Raw genomic sequence first — 20,120 nt, 5'->3', positions numbered from 1 at the left:
TCCAGAAGTCTGTCAGAAGGCACTGCTCACCTGGGTGGTAATACTTCCACATTATTTCTCCTTTGTTCTCTGGCAGTTCACATTTAGAAAAAGCGTTATTTGCTAAAGCAGAAACAGTCTTCAAGTATCCGCAGCCATTTCCCAGTCTCCTGGAATTTGGAGTCACACTGCTGCTGCTTTCCCTAGCCAAGTCTTGAGACCCTGCAAGTGACCCCTTCCCCAACAGGAGCCAACTCTGTGACACTTGGACATATCGGAGACGTATCAGGGATGTGGGCTCTGCTCGTACAGCAGCACAAGCGACAGAATCAGAGCATTTCAAGAAGTTACTGCCTCCAGCCAGGACGTGGTAACTGCCCAAAAGGCCACTGAATAGAAGAGCTTAATTCTCTTTCTTCTCCCCATTAAGCTTAAAGACGCAGATAATACTTGAAAGTCGCCTATTTTGCCTCGCTGCTGATGCCTGCTAAGAGCACCTCTGGCAGTCAGCTCCTGGATACCAGGCCAGCAACGTGGCTGCTTCTGCACAGAGCCCTAAGTCAGTCCCAGCAGGCAACAGCTAGTCCCCACCCAGTAAAGACCAATACAGGGACATGCAGTTAGTAGCCAGAGTTGTTGGACTAGCTGGGGCTGCTACACGCACTCTTGAGTGCTTCTGAAACCAGGGTCTCTTCCTCTGTTTTCATTTTTATATAACATACATTTCATCAGAAAAGCAGGCACAGGAAGGAAAGCTCAGGAATGGAAACATTTCCAACAGTCCCTTTAGCCAAAGGTAATATTATAGCAGAAGTCATTCTTACAGCAGGAACAGGGCATGAACGCTTAGAGATCAAGCCAGCTCAGAGGCACACAGGGCTAGGAAAGCACACGTGCTCTAGGTGTCCCTGCTGCAGCAGAGGGGTTGGACTAGATGATCTCTAGAGCTCCCTTCCAACCTTAAGCATTCTGTGATTCTGTGTGATTCTGTGCTGCTACACAAACCTGCAAAGCAGCCAGAGAAAAGAGCGGCCAAAAACATTAGCCCTGGTGCCTACTGAAAGCTGCAACGTGCAGCAGCAGCCCTGGTTCCTCAGAGTCCAATGCCCCACACGGTGCTGGGGCCGGAGGAGAGCTGGGGAGGGCACGTTCAAGGGAAAACTTGAGTGCGGGTGGACGTCACTGGACCTAGGTCTGTTTGATGGCAAGGGAACAAGAAGTTTCACGCTGTTTTTCTTCTTGACTAAATGCAGCACTCTTTCCCCAAGTGTTTTCATGCGAGGGTTCTGCAGGTCTGTACTTAATGCTTCAGGAGAAAGCTGTGATTTTGAAGGACAAAGCTTTTTTCTTCTTCTTTTGCTAAATGGCATATACAGGAAATTGAAAAACTCAGATCCCAAGAGAGTAATTAAGGAAAAGCAAAACAGTATCTGGTAGCAGCTACCATAATACTGCATTATGGCATTGTAATTTACAGACAAAAAAACATAAAGGGAAGGCTCAAACTAGAGCACACACAAGGTCTAGCAGGTAAATTCTCTTTTGGGTATCATAAGCACAGAATTTTCCAAAGCAATGTGTGCATGCAAAACACATAAACACGCTGGGAGAAAATCCTGACTCACCTTGTGCCAAGGAGGCTCCCAATTAGAAAATGCCTTGAGCATCAAAGCAAATTTCTAAACATTCCCTCAAAAACATTTTGAGTTAGAGAAGAACTTCAGGAGCTAACAAAAGTATCACCAAGGCAAATGAGCAAAGGGAATAATGCCAGCAGACACAGCATATAATCACTTTGGGTTAGGGTTTTTTTTTGTTTGTTTGGTCAACAGTGAAAATTTCTCCAGCAAATTTAACATCAAGGGAAAACTCTAAAAGAGAAAACAGCTGAAGTCACAAATTACCACAGCACTTACTGAATTGAACTTGCTGCTGTACTAGGTCTATAGCCTAGTGAATTGATGCAACACAGTAAACTTTTTCTCCATTAAAAAAGTTTCACAAGTTGCCTTTGCAATTTGGAAACCTTAGTGTTATCCTGCAAATAGTAGGACCAGGTAAATCTAGTTTAACAACCCCAACAGTAAGCACAAGACTAAAGTTTTCTGCTACCTACTTGTTTACAGATGGTTTTCCAGTCATTACTGTAAACTTCTCACATTTAAGATTTTTTGAATTATTTTACACAAAAATAAATGCTAATGTCATTTGTCAGATATACCAATGATATATTACCAAAAAAGGGTGAATTAATATGAGTGAGACTGACAGTTATTAGCTGCAGACTCAAAAAATACTGTCTCTCTCTAGTACCATCTTCAGTCCATTTCTAATAAGTAGTGTAGCGCCGCTTGGATTGAATTCCAATATTTACATTAATGTTGTATAGTGTAATATTCTGCACAACAGCATAAGACCAAATTTTACCACTGGGACACAGATTTCTAGAATTAGCAGTTTTATTTAGCCCTAGGCGAGCAAGTGCTATTAGCAAGACACAGCAGTAAGGACGGCCTTCTCAGTGCTGGCTAGGAGAGGAGGGCAAAACAAAATAAAAGCAGGATAAAAGAAATCCACTAATTCCTATGCTTCCGAGACAGGGAGGAAAACAGAGAAAATGTTTAAGTGTTGAGAGAAATTTTGAAAGCTGTAAGACAGAGGTAACAAGTTAAAGCCACATGGGGACCGCACTAGCCTCCACATAGCTGCGTAACTGGATGGAGCAATAGGTGTCCCTGCTTCAGCAGGGGGCTGGACTAGATGATATCTAGAGGTCCCTGCCAACCTCAACCACTCTGTGATTCTGTGAAAGCAGGTGCTCACACAGTCCATCGCGCTGCTGCGCTCCCAGCTCCATCCCAACCACGTCCCGGCTCCAGGTGAGGATGAGGCCAGGCAGGCACCGTATCCTCTGCTGTCCTGTCTGGAGTTCAAATTTAGAAAGATGACATCACCCTTCTTAAAAATGTCTTCCCACGCTACACAGAGGCTCACCTAAATACACACACACACACACGCATCCCAGTTTCCTTTCAGCAGAATGCCCTACCTCATTCCTTCTGTAGACCTGTTGTGGTAGTTGCGGTAGAGCTGGGGAACGCCCAGCATGGCCTCGGTGAAGACAGCCAGGAAGCCCAGCGTCTCGACGAAGAGGGATGAGTCGAGCCAGAGGTAAGTGATGTAACCTGTCACCCCGGTGAAGGTCAGAACGCACTGCACGTAGTCTGTAAACTTGCTCCAATGCCAAAAATAGTTCAAGTCAAAATCTGCAACAGAATAGGAAAGGAGGAAAAATAAGAGGCTTTTTGGCCAACTTTGCTCATCCAATCTCACCAAAGTTTACCTCGATAGAACAGAGAACTGTGAAGCATGAGGGGCTGTCAGTCTTTGGGGATGGAGGAGAAGTGGAAAATAAAAGGATTTATAAAGTATTTATTTTTACTTATTTATATGTGTAGATATATATACACACACATAACATATACATACATATACACACACATACACAGGGAATACTTGACATATAAAACACTTTTTGTGAAAGCTTTCAATTCAGGGACATTAAAACATACATTTACAAACTACCAATGCACTTCCCGAACTGACTTCTAAGGAGAAACCGCTGACCTTGGGGTCTGGGGTCCCTCCAACAGAGTCAGCGCAGCGGGTGCCTCACGAAGCGCCCTCCTCCGCACGACCCCGGCAGCGCCTCAGCTGAGGCAGCGCTCTCGGCATCGTTACCTCCACCCTCAGGCCACCTCAGGGTGCCTGGAAAGCCACAGAGGGCGAGTGCAGCAGGCCGGGCTTGCCGGAGGGAGGTCCAGACCGAGGAGATGCCCCCAAGGGCACGGCCAGGCTGCAGCACCTCTCGCTCACGGGCACGGCGCACGCAGCTCCTGCCTCTGCCGGCTCCATCTGGCGCAGGGAACAAGCCCCTCTTTTACATCTATGAACAAGCCACCTCAGGAGGGAACACGGCGCTCCCGGGAACACGGCGCTCCCGGGAACGCTGCTTGCTTGGCACCCTCCCAGCACGCTTACGGGAGACATGCAGCCATCCCACCGATGAATAATAAGGTATATACAGCGGCAATCAGCTTACGGCAAGGTAGCTGCATCGCTTTCAGAAGCAAGAAGATTGAAGCAACTTGCAGCTTCACCTGTTCTCTTGTAGCTGCTGTAAGAGTCTTCCGGTCTTAAAAGCATTTTGAAGCCGAAAACACCTACCTTGGACCACTGGGTTCTGGACATCATCAAGACAACCACAGGAACCACAGGAATATTTATATATCTATATCAGGAATATCTAACAGGAATATTCAAACCAGCCCAAACATACACAGCACACTAGCAGGTCACTAGGATTTTTCTGGCACAGCCTCCACAGGGCAAGTACACACACAAAAAAATCTCTGTGGTTAATACAGGCAATCAATACACGGACCTCAGCGGACTTGCACTAACAACAAATTCAGTTAAATGTGGGACCAAAATATTCTACAGGTATTTCGGTGCACCAGGTTGCATAGAGAGACTAAACAAGAGCTTTATTTTCTGCACCTTCTGACACTAAAATCATTATCACTCTGGCCCTTGGACATTCACATCTGCTAACCGGTTTACAAAATAATTTAAAAAATAAAATTAAAAACATTCTGAAAATCTGTGCCTCAAGATAACTGCTATATCACTTTACTTCGCCACGCAAAGAGGAGGATAAGAACAGCCGCAGGCCATCCCCAACCTGCAGCATGGTGGTTTTTGTAGCATTATCACCCCCTCGGCTATCACTCCTTCAGCTATCACTCAGGACTAAATTAAGTGTATAAAAATAAGGGAAAAGGGGGAGCCCAGGAGAGCCACAATCACAAATGCAGGAAGTATGTTATTAATTTTCATTTATCCTTTTGGCATTTGCTGGAGAGAAGGACAAACAGCATCAGTGAGAACCTGTGACAGGGCGATAAGGAATAAGAGACACCCAAACTTTCCAATTCTTCCACTGCACCTGACCTACAGCTGCACCAGATAACATGGCAGGAGAGAGGACAAGGCAAATTCATCCGAATTTTGCCATGATACCCTTAGCTTCATGAGCAGTACCAAAGAACCCAATGCAACAGATACTACAGAGGAGAGAAAATTATAAACCTGCAGAAGAAAAGTGGATGAAGACAGAGAAAGCTGGCAAAGTCACAGGATGTTTCAAAAACCAATCTCCATTCTGGAAAAGAATCACTGCTAACAGCTTTTAAGTAGGACATAATAGTTACTTTAACCAAATTCTTTCTTTTAATGATGAAAATGTTTTCACATAGCCTTTGATTCCTCTAGAGTCACACTAAAGCATTGGCTTTCAACCCTTAAAAAGAAGATGATTTCTTTTAATTCAGAGCTGCTGCATATTGAATGTGCTGGAAAACCTGAATTACCTTCCAACAAGGGTCGTTCACCCCAGGACCTGTCAGGTAGGACCCGTCTCCCAGCAATACTCGCACATCAGCAACTAGACTCCAGTACCAACACAATCCACACTCTTTCAGACAGTCCCTGCCCTAAAAAAAGACCCTCCTAGCCTATATAACATATATAGGCAGGAAAACTATTGTGTGAAATAGGACTTGAGCTGCAGGCACAGATTAAGGTAACAGCAGAGGAAAGAGACTGACGTTCTCCCTCTGACTGTCAGTCTACCCAAAACCACACTGATGCTATAGAGTCTCTGTCTCACTATACTAGGCTATGAGTAGTTTCCAATTTTTTTGCTACAGTTTGCTTCATAATGTTTTACTGAAATAAAAGTAGACAAAAGTAATTATAACCTTGGTAACAACCTTAATAGAAAAACATTTAAATTATCTTAAAAGCAACCCAATATGTAACCAGTAATTGCTCTTTTTAACAGGTATATTTTCCAAATGAAAATGTCTCTTTTTAGTATACTATGTATCATCAGATTCTGCATTACCTACTACTTCCAAGAACAAGTAAAAGAAGGATTGAACTTAAAAATAATAACAGGAAGTAGATGACAGGTGCACCTCTCCTTTCATATGGGTCCTAGTTTGTCAGGCCCTTACCTGAGCTGCTGAGCTGTTTTGCTGCATAATAATTTCTTTTTAGTCATAGCTCTGAAGCTCATCTTCTCTGATAACTGGCTTCAAAAATTCAGAGGAAAGAAGAAAAAAAAAGAACACATTACATTGCTTCAAGGCTTGGAAACAAAGCATTTTTGACTCCTTTTCCCAAGTGGCTCCCTTCCCAAGGGGGTCCACACACGTCACTTGTGGAATATAGGCTGTGTACTTTCAAAGGAGCAGGCTGGACTGAAAACTGCAAAGAAGAAAGCTTTTAAGTGCCTGAACACAAAAGGAACCACCCCCTAAAACAAAAACAAACCACAAGAACAAAAGAAGGTAGGTGCTTTAAAGAAGAATCAAAGCAAAGGCCGGGCATGCAGCCCCTTCCTGCTCCACACACAGCCCTCGCCAGCACAGGGAAGGGGTGCACAGGTCCAACAACCCAAGACCATCACCTTAAGACACTAGTCAGTGCCCCAGGCCATGTCATATAGGATAGAGAACTGAACTGAAGTTGTAAAATCCGCTGAAAACATTATTAACATTTGGAGAAAATCACAGGCAGGGCAAATTAAATAAATAAATAAATAAATAAGATATTGGCATTTCTTCCCCCTCTGCAGAAGTCACTTCCCTCCTCCCTCATTTTTTAACAGCATAACAAAAAAATCCCTCTGCACCTCAATATATTTCCAGCAAATGGCTCAAAATCTGTCCAAGGTAAAATAAATACACCTTTTTCTGTTCTCAGCAATGGGAAGTCACTCCATTCACCAGCTCCCATCCTAGCCAGTGGGAATGCGTGCCAGGGCTTTGCACCATGCTGACTTGATGCAGCTCACACTGATGGCCTGGACTGATGCGAGCTGGCATCGCTGCAGTGGAAGGTCTGTATCGTGTTACCCATGCCTGGATTGTTTAATCCACTCAACAAGTTACACATTTTAGACATGTTAATCCATTGATAGATGAGAGATTTATCTTGGAAAATCCTGTTGATGCTGGGGGAAGGGGCAGCTCAGTAGGTCCTCTGTGCACTGATTAGAGGAAACTCTATACAGCTTGCGGGTGAAGAAAGATGAGATTAAAAGACCTCCTCTGGGAGCCACACTGGATGTCAGATATGAAAAATGTAAAGCAGGCAGAGACAGCACTGCAGATAACCCCGGGTAGCATGAGCTGAGCCAAAACGTAAGGAGAAAACTCAAGATTATGGTAAGGGATAAATGCCACGTGACACAAAGCAGATTCCACCGTGTCGACTTTCACTTAAGGATGACACAAAGTTCCAAACGGTAACATTATTTTTAGCCAAGAAGCGAAGCCTGCTACCATGCTGGTTCCTTCTGGGAAAATGAAGCAAAGACTTTGACATCCTAAAAATGATTTATTGCAGCTCTCAATTTCTCTTGCTAATTGCATCTCACTTTGTGCCTTGACCTTTCTAATTTTGTTCCTACATCTTTGTACCACATTTACTTATGCTTGTCTTTAGTCATTTGACCCAGTTTCCATTTTTGGTTTGTTTCCTTCTCGCACTTGAGGTCAACGAAGAGCTTGCAGTTTAACCAAACTCCTTATGTTCCCTGTCTTTTCTCCGCAAGGTGAGACAGTTTGCAGTTGAGCCCTTTGTAGAGCTTCACCGACGAAATAAACTCTTTCCTTCTTCTTAACGCTGCTTTTTAGTCTTTTTTTTTTCCTACTGTGCTCTCTCCCTCCCTTTCTTATAAACATCATCAATTTGTAACCATTCACCCCAACTGCCTCCTACAATCATACCCTTTGTTCTAGCTACATTTATGACCTTCTCTGTCGGAATACTGACCACCAGGTCCTTCGAGCACGCTGGACAGTCTCTGTTCCCGAGTACTCTCTGAAACAGATGCCTGGCTAGTTAATCCTCCTCCCTACATTACAGCTAAGTCCTGTGCCCTGGGACACTGCAGAGCTGCTCAAAGATCCTCTGCTGGGCATTGACCAGCCTGGAGCACATTGCCTGCTCATCTGACCCAGCTGCTCCTGTCACAGCTGAACTTCTGCTCCTGCAGTGATCAAAGGTTTCCAGCCGAAACGCTTAGATGCTCTACGCCTACCTGCACAACACGGGGATGCAAAGCCTGAGTGCTCAGGCACACTGGAAGTCCCTGATAATGCTAATTCAGTCAACCTGGAACAGTTACAAAATGCAGCCATGCCTGCGGGGTATTTCGGGTCCATTACCTACAGCCTGTTTACTGCAAATCCACACACGCTTCAAGGATGCAGGAGCCAGCGCCCCCGTGCCCTGTCCATACGTGCTGCGCAGCAGCACCAGCGAGGCAGCTTCCCTCCCGCTCCCGCTCATCCCCAGGAACCCGCGGGCTCTGCCACGCAAGGGGCCAGCCCGGAGTGGCCGCAGGCGCCGCGCGCTCCTCCGCATCCCGCCAGCACGAGCGCAGCCCTGCGGGCAGCCGCAAGAAGGAGCCTTGAGCCCCCGGATGAAAAAAGAAGGGAACGCAGACTTCTCAGGCCTCAACTAAGTGCTCCAAGCTATACGGACCCAGCAGCATATCAAAATCAAATTATAATTTTTTTTTTAAAAAGCACCCTTTGTCACATCCCCTGAACTTTTAAGGTAGGAGCAGGACCTGACCTCTGGCTTCTGAACAGGCAGAGGACACTTGCAGTCCTCCGGCGGTGACAAACCCCGTTTCAGACATTATCTATCCCCCTGACAATCCTGATTTTGGGTGCCTCTGCCTGTCGGAGTCTAACACAAAGCCCTTTTCTAAAAGCTCTCTGCAGATGTTGGTTCTTGCTGAAGGGACACTGAGCACCACATTAGCAGCAGTCTGACATTACCCATCATCTGCCTTATTCATCACATCTACTCTGAAGGCAACTACTTGACTGATCACCCACCTAATTCTACGGTCTTTGGATTAAGCCTTTGGAATTCTATTTAGCATGGTGCTCTTGAAAAGAAATAATAAACAGTAACAACTATATTGATCATTATGTCAACCCTAAGGAATACCAATTAAGAAGTTATACTTGCTCTGAAAGTTTTACCCCTGCTGCTAACAATACACAAGATAACTAAGAATGAAAACCTAAAACAAAACATTCTTTCCCTGGGTACCTCCTGCGCAGCTGACAGCCCCTGCTCTTCTGTCAGCAGCATAATGTTCCTTGTACATAGCTGAAGTTTATGACAGTGTCACACTAAAGGAAATACAGAAACCATTTTGCAGAAAAATGCAATTACATAAACCCTCAGAACTAAGCTGAAAGAAATTTCAGAAATACCTAGAACTACTTTTAATTCAGCTTTGACATTCTGCATTGTCTTACAAAAGGATGAGGAATTATTTACATCTCTTCTCCTGCACTGTTACCAAAGACCAGCCTCTGCCAAAAATTTTTAGTGTATTTATATATACAAAAACATATGGTTGCATACACACACTTATCTCTTCCCCATACTACCTATGCTATAAATTTTGAAAAGCAAGCAAACTTACAAAAGCAAGCAAGAGGAAAACAAAGGTTTTTTGTTGTTGTTCTAATACAAAGAAGCATTTTAGTATTCTATTTGTGCACGTGGCTCTACCTGTTGGCCTTGGAGACTGCCAGAGGGCCTGGACCACGCTGGGAAGTGCAGCGGGAGTACCTGAGCTCAGCCCAGACAACCTGGCATAGCAGCACAGGGCAAACGCAGTCAATGTGGGGTACATCAAGAGCAAACGTGCCCAGCCAGGACTGCAAAACCCAGGGCTCGACTAGTCCCTTCCAAAACACGCTCATTTTGGGGCGTTCCCCAGAGGGCAGGTGCTCGCAAGGGCCGCGCTCGCAGTGCCCTACTCGCCCACCTCGCGCAGCACGCGGCATCGAAACCCAGCCCTGCCTCCCTCCCAAACCCAAGCTCACCGCACAAACACCTCCATTCCACAGAGCCAACTTTTAAATATCGGCTGTAGCGAGGAGCAGGGCACGCTGGAGAGCAAGAATTCTATTTTGAAAAATCGGTATTTGGGATTTTGTTTTATCGTGGGACAAAAGCAAGATGTTAACAGTCGGGGTGGAGAAGAGGAGGAAGAGACAGACAGGCAGATGGGATTTGGGAAACAGATTCAAAATTTTACCCTGCCTGATCTGAGACAAGGACTTTCAGACGAGATCTTCTCAAGCCCAAAGCCAGTACCTAGTCATTAGGCTGTTACCATGGCAAGCCAGGAAGCCTTCCTCTCACTGTAAAATCTGATCAAACAAATTACCTGAAATCGTTTTCTTTCCTTTCCTCATGGAAGTGTCAGCCTTCACCGGCGACAATGTTTTTCCCTGACAGTTCATACATATATTTCTAGCTAGCACTATCTGGAAGACGTCAGCTTATACTTTCTCAATAGCTATCATTAACATTGCATAACCATATAGGCATTTCTAAAGTTGATTACAGAAATTCAGACATTTATGAAAAGAAAAAAGAGGAAATAGTTTCAAAATAGCTTCACTCCCCCAATAACCTTTTAGGGAAAGGGAGTTGCAGAAAACGGAAAGTTCTAGAAAAGGAACATTTAGACAAAAGGTCTCTCAGTATGTACACAGCTTTAGCAAGGAGATGGAGAGAAATGTTTGAATCCATCATTCCAGTGAGGGGATATTTGGAAGAGAAGTAGTAATGCATCAGAATCACGAGTTCGGGAAAACAAAGCTGTAACAATAAAAAGAAAAGAAGAGTAAAAAGGTCTGCAATCTTCTCTTACGATGCCTAAGCCAAAATTATTTTACAGAAATCAATGTTTCTGCAGATCTAAATTAGTGCCTGCAGTGACCAAACAGGAGGCATTTCCACACAAATGACTTCACTGCTTTTAGCAGGAAGGATCTGCAGGGCTGGAAGCCAGGGCAGCGTTTCACTCTGCGCGTGCAGACTGCCTTACTGATTACAGCACTTGTAACTGGAGAAGCCATGCGGGGCAGAGCTGCCCTAAAAGAGAATTTCCTCTTCAAGTTCCCAGCTGTTCCGTTCGACCACAGACAAATCCGTGCTTTGGCAGGACAGCTGGTTGTTACGCAAGACGCGCTTCTGAAGACCACGGAGCCTCTGAACGTCTCGTGCCTGCAGTTTAATGCCCCATAAGCCAAGACACCTTTAATAATCTGAAAGAAAAGCAGCGGCAGTAGATTTTATTAAGCGGCTCTGTCTTGAAGAGCTTGGCAGCAACACAGGTAATGCCCTCACAAGCTGCTCACATTTCCAGGTAGGAGTTTACAGCCCTCATCTCCCTCGTGCTACAGCCGTGCAAGAGCTGGGCTCTCTGCAGGGCTCTCACTGATGCTGCACAACGGGGCTCTTCCTTCCGCTTTTGCAAAACATCTCCTCAGGAAAAAAAGAAATCTGTGTTTTAAGGAGCATCTTCTCCTTGGCACACAGCTGGAGGCAGAAGGCTTTGGCTTTTATGCTCCTCTATGCATATAACTAGCTTCAACAACAAGAAAACCTCCCAACCACGCAGGACAGAAGTCAGAGCTCACCGGGGAGGAGACTCTGCCTTCGTCCCCTACATGACGCAGCAAGCGCATCCCCTTCGCCGTGCTCCCCACGCACCCCTCGTGCAGAGCGTGAGCACACGGGCTTGAGGAAAAGCACGAGGGAGTAAACACCAAAATCACTGAAGACACAGTAAGGAATTTAAAGCAAAATTTGCTCTCTGAAATGACTCCTTAGCATTTTTGCATCCAAGGGGCGCAAAGACTAGAGAGAGGAACGGGTATGATGGCTTGTATAAACTGACCGAGAGCTGGGGAGAGCAAGTAGAGAAGAGAATTCCAAGAGCAGCAAGCATTTATTTTCAAGGAGTACACAAAATAGAGGTTAAAAAACAAAAGCAAAAACAGTATATGGTATTTACAAACCAAGTCACTAAAAAAATCACTCTAAGTGAGGACGGGACAGGACAACGTTTATTGTCACAAATATAATTTGAAGATTAAGTGAGGAGGGGACAGGACGTTGTCACAAATATAATTTGAAGATTAATTATGTCCATTTCCACACACAAAAAGGTCAACAGTCTACAAAGGCTGCTCAAATGTATTTAAAAAACAAAAAAGAAAAGTCTAAGCATTTAAAAAATAAAGCCTGTACATTTTTAAAACCAGCAATATTAGTCTTGATTTTCATAGAAAAAAATATCCTAGAACTCATCTCATATACCTTAACCAAAGAAACAGAGATGTTCCGAGTCTGACATTTAAGATGTCTCCTCTCCCTGGTTCTTATCAGGCTTTACAGTTGCAATGAGTAATAGCAAGAAAAGACAGTTTTAAGCAGCTATTAAAAATAAACATTTCCCCAAATTACTCAGGATTTGTCTTCGTTCCGCTGGTTTCTGTCTCCGTGGGATCGCCCAGGATGAACAAGACTCAACTTCTAAACGCACAATGCAATTAAAAATGAATCTGCCAGAACTGAGTTCTGGGTTTTGGATTTTTCCCCTGCCCCGGGGAGGGGACGCAGGATCCCACCGCAGGAGATGCAAGGCAGGCTGAGCACAGCGCAGAGCCCGAGAAAGTAGGGCATGGCATGCAGTAAATGCACATGAAAGGAGATGCTGGTACCTTCAGGGGCCCTGGTGGTAGAGTCACAGACTGGTTGAGGTTGGAAGGGACCTCCAGAGATCATCTAGTCCAACCCCCTGCTCCAGCAGGGACACCCAGAGCACGTGGCACAGGGCGGCATCCAGGCGGGTTTGGAAGATCTCCAGAGAAGGAGACTCCACAACCTCTCTGGACAGCCTGTTCCAGGGCTCTGTCACCCTCACGGGAAAGATCTTCCTCATTCCTTCTACAAAGACTAAAACATGCCTCAAGTATCCGGCAGGAGGACTGACCATAAACTCTTGATTTTCGTTCTTCACACCTTTTCTGTCCTTGGTTCAAGGGGATACAGGAGGTAGGTGCCAGAGCCAGGCCACATCTTCCCCCTTGCTCAGTATTAAGTCAGCTCATTAGGTAAATACAGATTGTATACAATTATTTTAAGTAAAAGGATACAGTTTTGAAGTTAAAAATATTTTCTCTGGGGAAAGAAAAAAAACCAATTAAAAATTTCAAATGTGATTACATATATCTCTACTAAGGCCCAAGTCTACCGCTCTTCTAACATTATTTAAATCACTGTGCAACAACTACATAGCTTTAAAGAGTCAAATATTAAAACCAAAAAACTTCTGGCTGATTCACTAGACCCAGAGATTAGGCTGTTTTGGCTGCTTCTGCAGCAAGAACAATTTAGCTTTCAGTTGAGCCTAGTAAAAATATCTTGTTTATTCAAACAATGAGAAACTGATTGGGAGCTGCATAATGCCTGCTTTCCTCTCTCAGTCTTCGAATATTCACTAAAATCATGAAAGGACAAGATGACAGGAAAAAAATGAGTTAAAAAACACATATTTTTATATATAAATTCACTACACTGACAATTTATAATTTTTAAACAAGTTATTACATATTTCTAATTTAAATTCATTTGTCATCCCCCAAAAAACAGGTTGGCATAAATTGCAAGTAAAATATAATCTAACACATGATCATTTAATGTATTTCTAACATGATAAGGTAATTTAAACAGAACACTTACGCTATATCATTACTAAAATATATGGGTATTACATTCCTTTCATCAGTAACCAAAACCTAGTTCAGCACAACAGCCATATTGCTGTAGAAATCTCCTGTGAACTAAGCATTCGTTAGTTAATTAGATTTAAAAAATACAAAATAATTTTATTCATATATTTCTTGCTTTATAACTTAAATCATGATGCACAAAGGCAAATTCAAATCAAACCACCCTCACAAGTAGAGAGGATAAAGTCTTCTACAAAACAGTTCATTACAGCTGCAGCAAGCTCAAGCCACTGGCAGTAAATGGTGGTTGGGCTCGTGTTTTAACGCGGCAACTAAGGACTAATGGAACCAGTCACAGGCAAACTGCAGCTACTACTTTTGTACCTACTTACCCATCATGAGCTCTGCCACAGTGACAATTTAGTTAAGCTCTTGCACTTCAGCCAAGGTTAGCCACTGCAGTGCAGAGCTCAGTGCATAGCCCTAAAATTGCAGGTTTCACTCAGAGTACGGAATGAGTTTTCGGACAATTTCCTGCAAGGTTTATGCTAACCATGGGAAAAGGGCAACAGGAGGGAGCCAACAGGATGGCTCAGCCACACATTTTATCCAGCAGGCAGATAGGGAAAAGGAGATCTAGGAACTGGGGGAAGATCTACAGGGAAGGTCTGAAGAGCTGAAGTCTTGAAAATAGGCCCCCTCCTCCAAGGGTACCCTACACCTACAGAAACTGACACCAAAATACAGAGGTAAATTGTTAAATGTTGTTATTTAACACTGTAAATGACAAATGCTTCTCTCCAGAAATTTCTCTTCACATTTGTGAGTGTTCTTTGGGTGCTTATTAATTGCTGAGCATTAGAAGTGAGTATTTGGCATACGCACAATAGGGGTGTTTGGTTTGGCTTTGTTCTTCAAAATTACTGGGCCTGCAATTTTATAAAGAGCACAAATAAACACAACTTTGAATTTGCTGTCTCAAATGCATAAGTGGTAAGCAAAATTAGAGAAGGACTGCAAAAAGTTTTGTGAGATGCAACGATGATCCTCAACGGCAAGAACACAGTATTCATCTCCTCCAACGTCCAAGACCTGACATTTAATCCCCTAGTCTGAACTAGTGGTTTAGGCCCTTGGTAATAACAGGAGAGACACAGACCCATCTCCAGCTTCTGCGGATGGCACTGGCAGCCAAAGGAGGGCAGGAGGCCTTTTTCTGTCCTGTGAAACACTCAGATATTTAGATGTTTCCCCCTTTCAAGCCAGAAGGAAACCGTGCTCTTTCACAGATTTTATATACGTTCAGAGACAGAGGAGCAGAGTAAAAACAGCCTTTAGGCTACCACACTTGCCTCAGATCCACGTTCCCTGTGTTTCTCCTTTCGAACAAGAGGGCTCAAGGCTGCAAGGCTTCCCTGCTGCACGTTGAGGTTTTTAATAAGCATATCCCTGGTTAATCAGTGCTTGCACAGTGGCAGTGGGCAGCCAGGGAAGGCGGTCGTCTTTTGGTAAAATAAAGCTATTCCCAATTGTTTCCAGCACAAGGATGCTCAGTGTATTGCATGACAAGTTAAATGCGTGACATCTGGGTCCAAAAAAAAGAAAAGGAGTTGTTTTATTTCCCGTGCTGAGCAGTGATAACAGCAAGGCACTGATATTTCAGTGAAAGGTGCCTTTCGATACCCTGTGTAAGAAATCATCTTGTTAACATATCATTATTTATAAATAAAGAGCTTCTGAAAGATAGCCTACCTAACGCACTTCCTACTTCTAGCTTAGTCAGGGGTACCTTCAGCATCACCTCCACACACTGGTTTTGGCATTTTGCCTTAGCTCAGACCCCCAAGCCAGCACAGAGCCCCGTATATTGCTTTAATTGGGAGCAAAGGAGAACTGCCAACTAACTCTGCACCCCAGGAAGCAGACATGGGCTCACTGCACTGTCCCTTCCTCCCATCCCATACCCCTCAGTGGGCACAGTTACCTCAGTGGGCTAATTTTCAACAAATTAAGACAAACTGTAAGTAGAGATGGAAGCTCTGAACAAGAGAGATTTACTCAAGATATGAAACCAGAGCAGCTTTCCAGAGTAAGAACATATTATAGAGTCCATTTATCACAGTCAGCAACAGAAACCAAATGCAGTTCACGCTCTCATCTCTTATGCAGCATATGTCAGTAATGACATGTCAGTGAATCTAAATGACTTAAAGAATATTATTTTTGCATTTGTTTTGATTTCATGTATTTTTAAATACGGATATGCCAAGATTTGTACTGGGAACCTAAAGATTTGCTGCAGCCATAATTTCTTTCCCTAGCAAACTGTCTAGACAATCCATTAGGCCTGATCAGGCAATGCAGTACAAAAACCCCTCTTTAAGCAGAGCAGCAGTAGTCCAGAGCACAAACCACTTGATCAGAGAGTGCTGTCACAGGGCACCCCTACTAAGAACCAAAATCATGTCTGCTCAAAAGATTTTTTTCTGAAGTCTGTGAGGGACTGAGTTACCCTTTAAACATTTCATCACCGATACCTTTATTTCCCTGAATGGGCATCTTGGCCACCTATAAAACCACGGTTTCCACTTTTACCTGTTTTGCATACAAACCAAAGCACATCAGACAGGCAGCAAACCAGCACAGTACAATAAAGGCTAGACAACTAACTCTTTCCATTCCTTCACACTTGCATATTGCCCTCTCTTCTTACTAATGCCTTAACATGCCATCAGCACTAATGCGCTTGCCCTGGGCTAAGGTCTCTCTCTCCTCGGGGTGCAGCATTACCCACAGAAGAGCAACATAAAGAGTCATGGAGCGCCTAAGGCAACAGACCTACATGAATCTCGGTGACCAGATGGGAAGCATCTCAGGGTGCTGATGGAGCTGGTCTTTGCAAAGCTGCTTCTATCATCTGTGCAAGGTCATAGTGATAAGGGGAAGCTCTGATTCGCTCTACCATGGGGTGCCTGGCGTTGAGGACTAGGGGAGGTTATTTATCTCAACTTTGCCATTGCGGTTGACATGGTTTTCTGTAATATCCATAATAGCGAGGCATTGACTGGATAAGAGATCACTGGATTAGTCAGACACACACAGACAACAAGGAGGGTGGAAAACTGGCTGGATCATTAGGCTCAAAGAACTGCAACCAGCAGATGGCCAGAAACTAGCGGCAGCCCACAGGGATCAATACTGTCCCTTCCTTAGGAGCAACCTGGCTGCAGTCACAGCGCACACATGCACAGCACTGCCGTTCTGAGGGATCTCACGGTGCAGAAACGGGCCGTGGGGAGTAGTATACGCAGTTCAAACAGGCACATTTCCCCCCCACACCTGGGATGAAGCCCCCCTGCCAGTGTGGGGTGGCTGGCTGGAGAGCAGCTCTGCAGAAAGGGGAGCTGGGAGCATGCGGAGAAGCGGAGCGTTTGGGAGCAGTGTGCCCTTGTGGCAAAGGCCCCCAACTGCACACCCGGCTGGGAGATGTAGCAAGAAAAGGGCAGTCAGCAGGCAGAGGGAAACAATTAGTTCTCTTTACTCAACACTGTGAGACCTGGAGTACTGCATCCAGCATGGGGAGTACCCCAGTACCTGGAGTACTGTGTCCAATACTGGAGATTGGCAGAAGAGCACCACGAGGATCAGGGGCTGGAGCACAGGGCATGTATGCAAGGGCTGGGAGCTGGCTGTGCTCAGCCTTTAGCAGAGCCCGAGACCTGCTGCTGACTACAGATATCTACCAGCAGGCACAGGGGCAACGGGGCCAGGCTCTTCTGGAAGGTGCATGGTGACAGGGCAGGAAGCAATGGATATCAGATGAAACAAGTGAAATTTCAGTCAGACAGATGGAAAACTTTATCACTATGAGGATGGTGAGACCCTGGGCACAGGCGCCCACAGAGCTGTGGAGCCTCCATCTTTGCAGACTTGCCCTGAGCAACCTCATCAGAGCTGCTTCCAGCAGGGAGCTGGGGGAGCCCAGAGAGCCCTTCCAACCTGACTCCGTGATTCCGCTCAAAGGACAAGCCTGAACATTACAATCTAGACACGACCAAACACGCAAAGGCACGCGGGACCTTCAGGAGGCAGGCAAGGGAAAGCTTCTTGCCTCGCTGTGCAAACGAAGCGCCACCTTAGCCACACATGTTCCCTAGCCCAGGGTAGACACTCAAACAGAGTGAATTTGAGCATTCGGATGTTCCCTCTCTGAGGTTATCGTGTGACTAATTATTCTGGTTCCCATCACACAGGAAGAGGATTTCCCAAACCTCTACCGACCCGCCAGCTCTACAGCTATCGGCCACGGCCCTGAAAGCAGGACCAGCTTCTCCTCAGCTCAGTTCAGGAGCTCAGCACACAGGATTTTGAAACCCACGAGCACCCTCCTGTGGACAGAGGCTGCTATGAGCGCAGCTCCTCCTGCTAAACGCAAAACACGTTCTTCATTCACATGTCAATCCCTTGCTAAATCACCGATTAGAAGTTGTACTTGTGTCACAAGGAGTATTTCTGCCACAACACAGCTCTTTTGATAAAGCCTGTTTAAGTCATTTTCCTTGCCACATTGCTACTCCTGCTTGTCAAACTCCCAAGTATTGCCAAAGAGCCAGGAAGAGGCGCAGGGAGCCAGAGCAGAGAAGGTCCCCATGCAGCACAGACCAAAAACACAGCGCAGGACGACCGCATCTCTTACGCTGGTGCATTCCAGGAGGGAGATCCACCTCTGCCATGTGCAAGCCAAAAATACAGCTCCATCCTCAGCGCTCCCTGCCTTGGTTCACACACATAATACCCCTCTCGACCCCTTCTTTAAGGGATGGGAAGGATGTTTGAGATTTGATTACCACCAGCAGCAGAAGCCAGAGGAATGAACGTGTAAGATGTAAAACATTGCAAAGACAAGGCGGTCATCCCCTGGTTTCTGCAGAGGTATTCTTCACTGGCTAACATAACAAATATATATGTGTATATACACGTATATATACACCCCCACTTTGAAATAAAGAAAGGAGGAAAAAGATACCAACTGCATTAACAAATTGTGCATCGTGGTTATATAACAAAATACATGCAGAACTGCATTTATAATCACACAAAAACTTGAATGGGAAGAGATCTAGTCCAATATCCTTGTCAAAGCTATCCTCAGTCAAAATTTAAATGCTGAGAACATTTCCCTTTACCAAAGAACTGGTACTTTGGACTTTTCGGATCAAGAATGGGTAGATTTTTAATCAGTTTGACTACAAGGTATAGAGTGTGCTGCAATAACAAATAAGAAAAATGTTATTGCCTACATGATGCATGAAATCAGAACAACCTCCCCACTCCAGCCCTTCAGGCTCTGGAGGTTTAAGAACCAAAAGACACAGTGTAGGTGGACAAATCCAGTTTTTCAAGCCCTTTGAGAAGCTTTTGATGGCATTATGAAAACGCAGGGGCACCACACATACATCACTCAGTGTAAGTTATTTACTTGATGTATCAAATGGCATAATGGAACCTGCATGGGTAAAACCAAAGAACCACAATACACCAATTCCCCCACACAAAAATCAATAGAGGGAAGAAAGGTTACCCTCAAGAGAACATTTTTCATTGACAAACGCTCCATTTCTGATCTCTCACTTCAAGCCTCAAGGAAGACACAATTCGGTGCTGCACTGGGGCCAAGTGCTGAACAGAGGCAGCCAGAGAGCTCACTGCAGTTTATTTCACTCATGGCACAGACAGCGTATTGGTGCTGTGGTTGAGTAGGCCGACCCTTATTCTACCACCAGCCCACAGACCCCACCAATGACATGGGACAAATGAGGAGCTGAAAAAGTAGTTTGTTTATTCAGTTGTCAGTGGAATTATGTAGCAGATCACTGTGCCTGCTTAATTCCTGTTACTATTCTCATTATTATGCAGGTATTACCTCGGTGAACTTTCCTACACAGACTTTTCTTGCACTGCCACCTCAGCAAACTAAACCAAAAAGTTTTAAATGCTATTGTAACAGGTAGATGGTCAATCTGCTTTTTTTGTTGTTGTTGAAATATTTTATTATCGCTGTTTCAAAATATGCTGCTACTTGAACAATTTTTTTTTGTCTGGGTCAAGAGCAAGAGTTCAGGGTTCAGTAGAAGAGCAAGTTCTAAAACCAACTTCAGAGGAGAGGGGAAAAAAAAAAAAAAAAAAAAAAAAAAAAAAAAAAAAAAAAAAAAAAACCACCCTTGTGACCAGAAGTGTCCTTCAATGTGTTTAAATATTTAGTTGGAAAATGGAACGAACAGCATTCACTTTGGGACACAGCTGCCAGGCAAATGAGACCATTCAAAACAGCTTCAAAGACGCAGTATCTTTGAACTGATGCCTTGAGTTTTGCTGCTTCTGCCCCAGCAATCTCCAGCTCTCACAGGACTCAAAATATATGCAGGAACTTACATCTCAGTGTAAGAG

At 44.6% G+C, this 20,120-nt stretch overlaps 1 protein-coding gene across 2 annotated transcripts in view; it reads right to left on the bottom strand.

Moving 5' to 3' along the window:
• Positions 1 to 20,120, bottom strand: part of SLC66A2 (solute carrier family 66 member 2) — a 67,651-nt gene that overhangs the window by 24,832 nt on the left and 22,699 nt on the right. For both annotated transcript variants that reach the window (XM_088533418.1, XM_088533419.1), the window contains one exon: positions 3,029 to 3,245. In XM_088533418.1, coding sequence (XP_088389544.1) covers positions 3,029 to 3,245 — 217 coding nt within the window. The remainder of the gene's footprint in view (positions 1 to 3,028; positions 3,246 to 20,120) is intronic.

The sequence above is a fragment of the Tinamus guttatus genome, unplaced genomic scaffold, assembly GCF_059628265.1.
Source record: "Tinamus guttatus ecotype Peru unplaced genomic scaffold, ASM5962826v1 Tinamus_guttatus_pri_ptg000497l, whole genome shotgun sequence".
NCBI classification, from domain to species: Eukaryota; Metazoa; Chordata; class Aves; order Tinamiformes; family Tinamidae; genus Tinamus; species Tinamus guttatus.
Note: the sequence above shows the minus strand (reverse complement) of the source record. Positions and strands in the feature narration are given on the sequence as shown.